Below are 12,148 nucleotides of genomic sequence, written 5' to 3' on the forward strand. Positions count from 1 at the left end.
ATCTTGGCTAATAGCATATCATCAGTATGATGATTCAAGAGGTTTCAATACAAGGCAGAGTAGTATACCCTCATAAATTAGGCAAGATGAATAAGCATGGTATCCTGCAGGTGGTGGTACATGTGCAATAACCCTCAAAAACATTAAAATTTTAAAAAACAACGTTTTAACACAAGTAAATATGTTTAATTTAAAAATCGTGTTTGAATCAATCGTTTCATGAGAAGTTTCGCTGTTCAGGGCCGATCAAACATGTTTAATTTAAGGAGAGTCAGGCTACTGTGACTAAGGTTGCTGGGCATTGATCCCATAGCTTTACAAATGCCTACGATTGTTCATTATAGGTGTTAATGTATGGATATGCATATGCTTGCATTTGGAGCTGATTGCTAATGGAACAACGGCGTTAGCAACAATCTGTCTGAAATTGACATAGCTTTAAGCCTTTTTAAAGGGTTGCAAATTTGAGCATCATGGAGGTCATCAGGTACAAAAACACTTCAGAGAGTAAAGAATTCAACATGCTTCCTTGGGTTAGTTTATGAATTTGTTCAGGTCAAATGGCTTTCAAAGAGAAGATAGGCATGAGGATTGATTTTGCCACCTTCATTTTAATCACAGTCTACAGATCTGCAAAAGAGATCACACACGTCAATGATCGGACTGAGAGCTCTATTGCTTGGCCAGTCACTGAACATACATGTGTTTGATCACCACCATTATTGCTTCTTTGCGATATCAATGTGTCTCAATCTCATGTAGACCTCCCTATACAGCATCCCCATGACCTCTAAGCCATGACATGTACCAACGTCTCACCTGTAGTATGTACTAGTTCACATGTCTTGCAAGGTTGACATTCATGGAAAATGAAGGAATGTATAATGATGGGCAGCAGTAAACAGTATTCCATGCATAATGCTTCCTGGATGTAAATAATCTGATGATAGCATATCCATGACCTTATTTGACCAGAGCTCCCCAAATGGCCTTCATGTACACCCCGAGTGACCAAAGTGCAAGCCCTGCAGACACGTAGAGCATGGCAACTCCAACCACTCCTAGTGGGCCAGCCATGACATGACTGCCACCACAACAGAAGGTCATTACAACTTACAAACCATTCTAGCATTCTTCTCTGATCACTCTTCATACTCATGTATGTATCTTACCTCTCATTCCTGACAGCAAGGAGGATTGTCAAGGCTACCATTTGAGAAGCAGTTTTCCATTTACCCAGTCTATTCACGGCTACAGCCTGTCATTATTTAGATATTTTATGATTTTTAATGAAGCAACTACTCAATCTATTAAACAGAGGATTCACCATTATTAATGATAAGAAACTCTAGGGAGCAACTTAACCTACCTGCTGCAAATGAACGAGTTGGTTAAATGCTTTTCAACTTTCTGTTAGGATACAAGATAACTTTTCTAGAGTAGTGGGACACTATGCAGGAAACTTACTGCTTGCAAATTCCCACCTTGACTTGCTGCCCATTCCCGAACAGCAGACATGGTGATCTGGAGAACCCAAGCATTAACGTGAGATAGAATCTAAGAAATGACTGCATAAACTGGCAGCTTTCCACGACACTCAGCAAAAAATCAAATTAGCATGTGACCTCTCTTCCAATAATTGCAATTGATGGTAATGGAATTAGCCATGGTAAAGTTGTAGCCCAAATGGGCTTGGAGGACAAGAGAACCAAAGTTGTTGCAACCATCAGCTGCACACAAATAAGTGAATAAAGTCAGAATATTAGATTTAAGCAGTTTAGCATTTTATCTAAAGACCTATCAAATACAGGTGAAATACATGTAGCCTGGTAGTAGAAACATGCAAATAGTTTTTCTAGTTAAAACGGAGTTTGGCTCATGAAGAAGGGTTTATTGTCAACTTCAAGTGCCATGGCTCTTGAAACAGGGTTAAATGTCTAACAACACTTGTTTTCAGAAAGATCTCCCCATTCTCTTAGAAACCTCAACATAACAATGTCCGTTTCACATACAGATCGCAAAAGATTTAGATTGACAGAAAGACCAACACACTTTTGATCGCGGCAGACAGCTAGTTAATGATATGCATGATGAACGAATGCTTAGGCCATACAACTATATAAGAATGAATATACATTGAAACTCAGAACTCAGCAGACTCATATGTTGACTGTTATTGATGTATTATCAACTCAATAACTTGCTCCTTGGCATTGCATGCTTTACATATTGCTTTCGTATCAAAGGTCAACAACGATGACTGCATGCTTCACATTAGCTTTATTTCTGTTTCCCTTAGCAACTATAACAAATTTAAAAATAAGCTGTTTCAATCTGCTCCTAGGTAAACCTGTGGTAAAATGAGTAATGTTCTCAACTGTAAGTGACATTAGTTACTCAAAACAGTTTTCTCAGCAAGTCATACTCACTTCAATCAGAATCCTTGAGCATTGCTGGCTTAAGGCACCGCATTGTTAGTCTGGATGAATTTAGATCAATCTGGATCCAACATCGAGCTCATCAAGCATTGAGCTTATCTTTGTTGTAGTGTTGTAGGTTGAAAGGAGCACCCTAGCTATGACAGATGGAGCTCCATGGATGGTAGTAGCTGTGAGAGAGAGAGAGAGAGAGAGAGAGAGAGAGAGAGAGAGAGAGCTGATGGTAGTACAAAACATGCAGTGCCTATGATTCAAGTCATTGATTTTCAGAAGGTGTATACCATCTTAAGATCAATGACTACATTCAACCCCCAGTAGGGATGTAGGGTGATGGCAAGGGGCAGTTTAAAGGTCAAACTCATACTGCCACCACTCAGCCATCTCAATCGACAATGTTCTCAACTCCAGAGGGCTTGTCTGGCTGGTTTGCAAAGGCCCACATCGTCTCCATAGAGACATCAGATGCGAGTCTACCGCAAAAGGCCCATTCGTCACAACCGAGCACTTCAGCTCTTGTTTGGATTGTGGACAGTGGAGCTACATATCATATGACTCCTATAGAGGACATTTTCCGTACCCAAGCCCTTGCAAACAGACACGTCCGCATAGGAAACAACTCCTCGGTCAAGATTCAGGCTCAAGGTAACGGTTTGCCACTGACAAGGGTCCAGATTTGGCTTCGCTCGATAATGTATACCATGTCCCCCAACTTGGGGTGAACTTGTTATTTGTTCAGCAACTTTGCCAATTGGGGCGAGCAGTTTTCTTTACAACGACCACAATTGAGATCCTTGACTCTCAAACTGGCTTAGTTATTGCTCGTGGTGAGGCACAGCCTAATGGCCTTTACCACATGACACACTTTTTGACCAAGCCGACAGTCGAGGGCTCCGTGTTCCATAGCTTCCAAGCATTAGCCACATCTCGGGAGCCTATGAACAATGAGCGTCTTTGGCACTTTTGCTTAAGACATATTGTTCATGACTCTCTTTATGAGTTATCCCGCCATCAACTGGTTAAGGGCCTTCCCCTTCTAAAACTACCTCGTGATGTCTATAAAGCTTGTCAGCTTGGAAAGCAACATTGTACCCCATTCCCTTAGCAGTCCACGCATCGTGCTAAGGAGCCTCTTAGATTGATTCATGTTGATCTTTGTGGACCGACATCCATTGCCGCCTTCAATGGCGTGTTGTACTTCTTTTTTGTAGTGGATGATCATTCTAGATACATGTGGGTGTACTTCCTCAACCATAAGTCCAATGCTTTTACCTACTTTTCTACTTGGGTGCTGCTGGTTCATAACCAGACGGATTGTCGCGTTGGTTGCATGAGGATTGATAGCGGTGGTGAGTTTATCTCCCACGAGTTTTTCGAGTTTCTGCTAAAGCATGGCATCTATCGCCAACTCAACAATACTAACTCCCCCTCTAAGAATGGAGTCATAGAGCGTAGGAATCGGACAGTCATGGAAATGGCACGCTCTATGCTGTTCACAGCAGAGCTTCTTGAGCACCTTTGGATCGACGTTGTTGAAGGCCCAAGGACCCTATGAAAAAGATGGGTGTCAAAGACAAAAGTTGTAACAAGTTATACTTGTTAGGTTCTTAGGTGAACTATGGTGTCAGTTTGCCCCTAGAACCATTATTGGCCATTAAGTGTCAGTGGTGACACTAGGGCCTAGGCATTAATTAATGGATTAATGCATGTCCAAGGGTCAATTAATGCATGGGACCACTTTGGGTTGCAAATGGCCTAGCCAATTAATTTTTGGATGGGCAAGGTCAATTTTCTGAGCATGGATTAAGGGCTGAATTAATTTTCAGAATTAATTCATTCTGAAAATTAATTAAATGGCTGGAAATTGCTGAAAATGGATTAAGAAAGCTGCCACTTGGCAAAACTTTCCCATGCAAGTGGGGGAAAGGTTAAATAGGGCTAAAGGGAGAGGGAAATCTCGTTTTTCCATTTTGGAGCTGTTGGGAAGAGGTGTTGGACTGTTGCTGCCAGCTTTTGGGGCCATTTCCTAGCCATTGGAGACCATTTTGATGATGGAGATTGCATATTCTTGACCTTGGGAAGCTGGCAATTGCTGCTGATGCACTTTCTCCTGAAGATCATAGTCTTTGATACTCCTATTGTTGTTGGTGCATCCGTTTGGGGCTGGTACAGCAGGGCAGCAACAGATTTTGATCAGTTCTTCGCGACAAATCTCAGAATTTTCTCTCTCTACAACATTCTCTCATCTCCTTCAGCCTATGCTCAGCCATTCTCAGCAATTCTTAGCCATTCGGAGGAGATCTCAGCCATTTTTGGTGGGCTGATCTATAATTTCTGCAATAAACCCTAATTTACAGCAGAAATTAGGGTTTAGCAAACCACCTTGGGATCCGTGCTAAAGATTGAAGGCTCAAGGGACTGAAATCAGCAGCTGATAATTGAAGATTATCAAGGGATTTCAAGAGCCAACCCATCCTGAATTGACTTGGGGCAGCATTTGGCCAGGCAAGGCTCAAATTGGAGAAGTCCTGGGTGAATCAAGGGGCAAATGACCCAAAAGGCTTGCTGGTCATTTATGACAGCAAGAGCAATTGGTTGTTGGGATATAAAGGCCCCGTAACCTCCGTGTATATAGTACACGCACATTGTATATGTGAACGCACCCTTTACGCGCCCTAAGTATAAATACATTTTATTCTTTGCGTGCCAACACATTGTTGGTACACTCTTATCGTCTCGTACTTTCACTCTGCTCACACTCTCTCACCCCAGCTGGTCACACTCATGCTCACTCCTGCTCGACCTCCATCACTCTCTGTTGTACCCCCTCCAGTTCCAACAACTAGTATCAGAGCTTAAGGTTCTGTGTACGCTTCCCAACTCGAACATGACCTTCAACAGGCAAGCGACAGGCACAGTCAACTTGTAGCAGACGTGCAGACAAGTCGTCGGGAACATGGACCAACCAGGCAGCAGCTACTCTCGCGTGTACCAACCAAGCGGCAATGGGCAGCGGGCGTGGATCAGGTGCCTGCTACTGCGCGCCGTGAAGACGTGAGGCGACTGACGTGTTTGGCAAAGAGACGCCGTGTCGCGACGGAGGGGGCCATCGTGGAGAACTATCACACGGTGTGAGACACGCGCATGGAACCAACACCAGCCGACTGCTAGTAACGCAACGGTCAACGGACCCTGTCTGTTTTTTAAATAAGAATTTTTCCTTCAATCTCTTTAATTACCACTTGCCTTGGCGGATGTTCATACACCAGAGGCACAGTTTCAAAATTTGTGCAAATTGGGCCACAGAATTTGGGGCTTTTTCCAGATTTGGCATCATTCATGCCTATCAGTGACTTTTGAGTCAGAAATTGCAAACATTGCGAGCGGTGACCTCAATTAAATTGGGGATTTTGCCAATTTTGTCGAAATTTTGCATTTTTGGGTAAATTTTCCTAACATTAGATCCCAGAAATTTGAGCCTTTTCATATATTGGCAAAGCTCTACTCAGCTAGGTTAGATTGACTGACATTCATACAATTTTGGACTTGAAATTTTGGGGATTTGCGCAAAATTTTGGTAAATTTCTGCATCTTTTGTCTGTGCAATGGCTAGTTAATGTATAAACAGCAGAGATTTATTTCTGGTTGAAGAAAAAACAGCAGGGTATTTTGCTAGTCCAGCTTGTGCTTCCGCAGATTAGTGCATTTACTCGTGTTCGTGATAAAATGGCTGCAACTTCTTCCAGTTCAAACATCAAGAGTTTGATGGAGATCAAACGGTTTGATGGTCATGGCTTTGACCTTTGGAAAGACCGTATCCAGGGCATTTTGTTCCTGAAGAATTGTAAGGATGCTTTGCAGGAAGATAAACCCGCACTAATGTGTGATGCAGATTGGGCCAGATTGAATAAAAAGGTTGTGGCTTACATAAAGATGGGTGTCACTAATGATATTCTGACAAACATTAAGGGTTTAGACACAGGTTATGCAATATGGGAGAAGCTGAAGACTACTTATGAGATCACCACACCTATTAATCAAGTGCATTTAATGCACAAGTTGGTGAATATGTAACTGGATGAGTCAAAGCCTGTAGCTGAGCACTCGAGTGTATTTACACGGATTCTAAATCAGCTCAAAAATGCAAACTTGAACTTTGATGATAAGTTGAGGGCGATCTTTTTTATCATGACACTGCCGGACTCGTGGGAAACCTTGGTGGTTTCACTCAGCAATAACCCCAATCTCTCATATGATGGGGTGAGGGATTCTATCTTGAATGAAGAAATTAGACGTATGTCTAGTGGAGAAGGCAGCAACTCAGCTTATAATGTAAGAGGCAAGGCTAAAAAGAAAAATGCATATGCAGGGTAGAGAAACAAGAGCAAGAGCAAAGGAAAGGATAAGAGTGATATCACTTGCTATCATTGTGGTCGGAAGGGCCACAAGAAACCTGATTGCAGGTACTACAAGAAGAAACAAGAGAGAAAGAAGAATGCAGGAGATAAAAAGAAGAATAAAGAAAAGACAGATGCATTGGAGACATCCAAAGGCAAAGAAAAGGCCAATGTGGCCTCTAGTGTGGTCATAGAGGAGCTTTCAGATACAGAGGCTGATATATTATGTGCAATTGATTATGATACCCTTGTATGTCACATGCAGGATATGCAAATTACCAAGGCTGATGTGATTGATGCTCTCTTGTCAGTTGATGATGTCATCACTCAGACTTGGATTGTAGACTCTGGTGCCTCTTTCCATATAACTCCTTGCTCGGAGTGTTTTGCTATGGTCAATGCAGGCAGTTATGGAAAGGTGTACCTTGGAAATAACCATGCTTACAGCATTGATGGAATTGGCACCGTACACTTGTCTTTAGACAATGGTCAGGAGCTTGTGTTGAAAGATGTCAGATATGTGTCTGGCATTAAAAAGAGTTTGCTATCTATTGGTCAGTTTGACTTGCATGGCTACACCACACTGTTTGGTGGTGGTTTGTGGAAAGTAAAAAAGGGTTTCATGTTGATTGCAAAAGGATCCAAGAAGGGCACATTGTATTGTTTGCATTGTAAAGCCTTGAATGGCAAGTTTCTTGCAGTTGCTGAAATTTGCAGCCACTTGGAGTTATGGCACAAGAGATTAGGCCATATGAGCCAAAAAGAACTTGATGTTCTTACCTCTCTAAAGAGGGTTGATGAAAAAGGCTATAAATTTGATTTTTGTAACGAGTGTCAGTTTGGAAAGCAAATAAAAATTTCATTTTACTCCGGTGTCTCTCATAAGTCCAATGTCTTGGACTTACTGCATTCTAATGTATGTAGTATGCCCGTGAAATCATTGGGTGGTGCTGCATATTTTTTCTCCTTTATTGATGATTGTTCCAAGAAGATTTGGGTGTACTTGCTGAAAAAGAAAAGTGAAGTATTTGCTGTTTTTAAAACTTTTCATGCATTTGTGACCACTCAAACAGGTAGAAAGCTGAAATGCTTGAGAATTGATAATGGGGGTGAGTTCACATCGACTGAATTCAAGTCATTTTGTGACTTGCATGGTATTAAGAGAGAGCTTACAGCCCCTTACAACCCTTCTTCAAATGGGGTGGCTGAAAGGTATAACAGGACTTTATGTAAAAGAGTGCAGTGCATGCTGTCCATTGCTAATCTCCCTCATGCATTTTGGGGAGAGGCACTCAAAACCGCAGTTCACATTTGCAACCGCTCTCCAAATAGGTCCTTAACTAATGGCATCCCTGAGGAGGTTTGGTCTAGCAAATCGGCCTCATATGACCATTTACGTATATTTGGCTATGATGCTTTTGTACATGTTAGGGATGAGCTTAGGAACAAACTTGACCCAAAATCCACCAAAGGCATTTTCATGGGCTATGATGATGAGGGTGAATTTGGCTACAGAGTGTGGTTACCTCAGTCCAAGAAAATTATTCACAACCGTAATGTTGTGTTTAATGAGGCAAAATTGCTGAAAGGCTCTTTAGCCTCTAATGAAGATCTGAAAAATGTAAAATTTCAGAGTTTGCAGCCACCCATAACTTCAGAAAATGAGCCTCAAGGTGCCGTACCACAAGCTGAAACTGATGATCAACCGGTTACTTTTGTGCCAGATGATGGACTGCAAATAGAAGCACAAGGAGGTCATGGACAGCAAGATAGGCTTGCTGATTATGAAAATGTAGGTGCTCGAAATGAAAATGAAGGTATTGTACAGCATGAGCAGCATGCTGAAAATGGTTTACAGCAATAAATGAATGCTGAAAATAATATACCTCCTGATGTAGACCCAATTCCTGAAAATGTTAATCATTGGGTACGCAAGTCTACACGCGTAAGAAGGCAACCACACAGGTTTGACCCCTCCTTGCATTATGTGATGCTTACAGATGAGGGTGAGCCTCTTACATACAAAGAGGCCAAGTCATGTGAGTTCAGTAATAAGTGGAAGCTAGCTATGCAAGAAGAGACAAAATTTCTATATGCAAATGATACTTGGGATCTTGTGTCATTACCAAAGGGAAGGAAGCCACTTCCAAACAAATGGGTGTACAAAGTCAAGACAGTTGATGGGAAACCCAAGTACAAGGCAAGGCTAGTTGCCAAAGGTTATACACAAAAGGAAGGGATTGACTTCCAAGAGGCCTTCTCACCTGTTGTGAAGATGACCACTTTACGTGTGCTTTTTGCTCTTACTGTTGTTTTGGATTTAGAGCTGTATCAAATGGATGTAAAAACAGCTTTCTTGCATGGTGACATTGATGAGAAAATCTACATGAAACAGCCCGAGGGCTTTGTAGTTCCTAGAAAAGAGCAGATGGTGTGTAAGCTAAAACGCAGCCTGTATGGGCTGACACAAGCACCACGGCAGTGATACAAAAAGTTTCATACTTTTATGCTATCTCATGAGTTTACACGCAGCCATCCAGATCATTGCTAGTACATGAAAAAGGATACAGATGGCAGCCCCATAATACTTGTTTGTATGTGGATGATATGTTAATAGCTGGGAAAAGAAAGACTAGCTTGGATGCTCTCAAAAATCAGCTGAAATCAGCTTTCTCCATGAAAGATTTGGGAAATGCAAAGCATATTTTGGGCATGAGGATTCGTAGAGATAGAATGCAAAAATTGCTGTTTTTATCTCAAGAAAAGTACATTGGAAAGGTACTGGACAGATTTAACATGGCTGAAGCTAAGCCTTTTGGGGTACCCTTACCTCCTTATCTCAAGCTTAGCAAAGCCAACAGCCCGAAAGATAACGTGGAAGCAAATGCTATGAAGGGAGTTCCTTATACATCAGCTTGTGGCTCTCTTATGTATGCTATGGTTGCTACTCGTCCAGACATTGCTCATGCAGTGGGAGTTGTTAGCAGGTTTATGTCAAATCCTAGCAAAACACATTGGGAGGCTGTTAAGTGAGGGGGCGACTTCTACTCTTGATAGTGACAGTGATGATGCTTATAACTTTTTTAGACATTCATTCAATTGTTCTTTTGTATTGTATTATGGACATAACTTCATCCGCACTGTCAGGATGACCTGATTGTAAAAGGGCGCTTGGGCAAGTGAACAATTCCCCCGCAAGGGCACTTTCCAAGTGGCACCGTTGCATTGCATCTTGCGTGAGCATGACATCTTGCATCACCCTTTGTAATACCCCATGCATTGGCATTCTGTTCATGTAAACATGCATCTGTGCGCATTTATCCCTTTTTGGTCTTTTGGAGTAGTTGACTCTGGATCCACCATATTCGTGGCATTATCCATGGCAATCCCCAAGGCAGTTTATCCTTGGCTTGTTTGCTTGTTTTACTTGTCTAGCTTGCTTCCCATATTTGTTATATCCGCACCTTCGCCTTATTCTTCTTCACCTACATCCAGTAATGGTAGGGATAGTATGCTTGTTTTGTGAAGGTCTTGGGTCTGACCATTCTTTATCTTTCTCCCATTTCGGTTATGGATACTCGATAGGACAAAAACTAATTTGAATCTCCACTAAATGCTAAATCTATCAAATTCACAAAAAAAAAACACATACACAAAGAGCAATCCATAGCCGATTCCATCCACCTTTGTAGGGCTTGGTAGGCCACTGGGTAGCCGACATGCATCCTTTGTCCGATGCCATGTGCTCTCTTTGGGGTGATCACTTGGGCTCCCTTGGTAAGATTATCATCGCCTCTGTAGTCTTAGTAGGCTACTAGGCAGCCAATGTGCACCCTTTGTCCGATGCTCTAGCCGCTTTGGGTGGGACACCTTGGGGTAAAAGATCTTTCTCGTGGTACCATTATTGGGCCTAAGAGGGGGTATTAAGCTTAAAATGCATTAGCTTTACTTAAACAGCCCCAAAACTTGCTTAATTAATGAAGAAACCTTGTTTATTTAAAAGAAACGTTGCATTCAACTGCCCTCCATTCAGCCCTAAATCTCATTTTTGCAGAGTTGGACATATACTGCCCTCCATTCAGCCCTCTATAAATACATATGCTGCCCTCCATTCAGCCCTTCAACACCCCCAATGGAGAGAGACCATGGAAAAGGAGCTAGAGAGTATTAACCGAAATGAGACTTGGACCTTGGTAGATCATTCGAGAAACAAGAAAGTCATCAAGATAAAGTGGAGTTTTAGGACTAAGCTAAAAGCTCATGGGACTTTAGACAAGTACAAGGCTTGCCTTACGGTGCAAGGGTTTCGACAAAAGCAAGGTATTGACTATCAAGAGACATTTGCTCCTATTGCACAGTTGATATCGTTTCATCTCTTAGTTGCGCTTGCCGCTCACCATGGTTGGCCAATCTATCAAATGGATGTCAAAAGTGCCTTTCTAAACGAGTATTCAGAAGAGAAACTCTATGTAGAGCAACCTCCCGGATTTTCTTCTACTAACCGGAAAGATAGGATCTAATGGTACCATGGAGGATATCTATTTAAGGAGCTTATTGGAGACATTAAATTTTCCTTGCAACTCTCCCACCATTGTTTATTGCAACAACCAGAGTGTCGTTAGCCTTAAGGAAATCCGATCATCACACCACAAACGTGGCATGTGAGAGCCCACTTCCACTTCACCAACGAACAAGTTAAGCTAAGCACCATACGCCTAGAGTTTGTGCCTTCCTCCAACAACTATGCAGACATATTGACAAAGGTGGTCAATCGACAAGTGTTGCAGTATATTTTACCCAAGATCAGCTTGGGTATACCCTCCTCTACTTCTTCAAATTGATGGGGAGAGGGTGCTTCCCTCTAGATTTCCAATTCCAATTTGAGAGGAAACAACTTTTTTCTCTTGGTGGTGATAGTGTTGTTTACAGTTTCTTTTTCAGACATTATTGTATATTGTACTTTGTATCTTCATCCACATCAGCATGATGACATGATTGTAAAAGAACACTTGGGCAAGTGAACAATTTCCTTGCAAGGGCACTCTCCAAATGGCACCGTTGCATAGCATTTTACATGAGCACGATCACACCTACATTGCCTCCTGCATACCTCAATTGTATTGGCATTCTGACCTACTCATCAAAAAGTTCTTCGCCCACAGTTTTCTCTTTGGAAATGACTGTCTTCAAGCAATCATTTTTCCTATTGATACCCAGGATCTTCACGTATAGCCTATATTGAAGCCTTGGAGGTTTAGTCGCGACTTGGTAACGAGGCCTTCAGATTCCTTCTAGCATGAAGTTATGGAGCTAGTG

The 12,148-nt window shown here is 42.0% G+C and overlaps 1 protein-coding gene across 2 annotated transcripts in view; it reads right to left on the minus strand.

Annotated features, from left to right (window-relative positions):
* Positions 1–247: 247 nt before the first annotated feature.
* Positions 248–12,148, minus strand: part of LOC148033340 (CDP-diacylglycerol--glycerol-3-phosphate 3-phosphatidyltransferase 2-like) — a 91,383-nt gene continuing 79,482 nt past the window's right edge. For both annotated transcript variants that reach the window (XM_087681254.1, XM_087681255.1), the window contains exons 4-7: positions 1,626–1,730; positions 1,468–1,524; positions 1,173–1,258; positions 248–1,084 (exon numbers count right to left, since the gene is read on the minus strand). In XM_087681254.1, the coding sequence (XP_087537380.1) occupies positions 964–1,084; positions 1,173–1,258; positions 1,468–1,524; positions 1,626–1,730 (369 nt within the window). In that variant the 3' untranslated portion in view covers positions 248–963. The remainder of the gene's footprint in view (positions 1,085–1,172; positions 1,259–1,467; positions 1,525–1,625; positions 1,731–12,148) is intronic.

This window comes from Lygodium microphyllum, chromosome 7 (genome assembly GCF_053477565.2).
Source record: "Lygodium microphyllum isolate KBCC chromosome 7, Lygodium_microphyllum_v1.1.10, whole genome shotgun sequence".
NCBI lineage: Eukaryota > Viridiplantae > Streptophyta > Polypodiopsida > Schizaeales > Lygodiaceae > Lygodium > Lygodium microphyllum.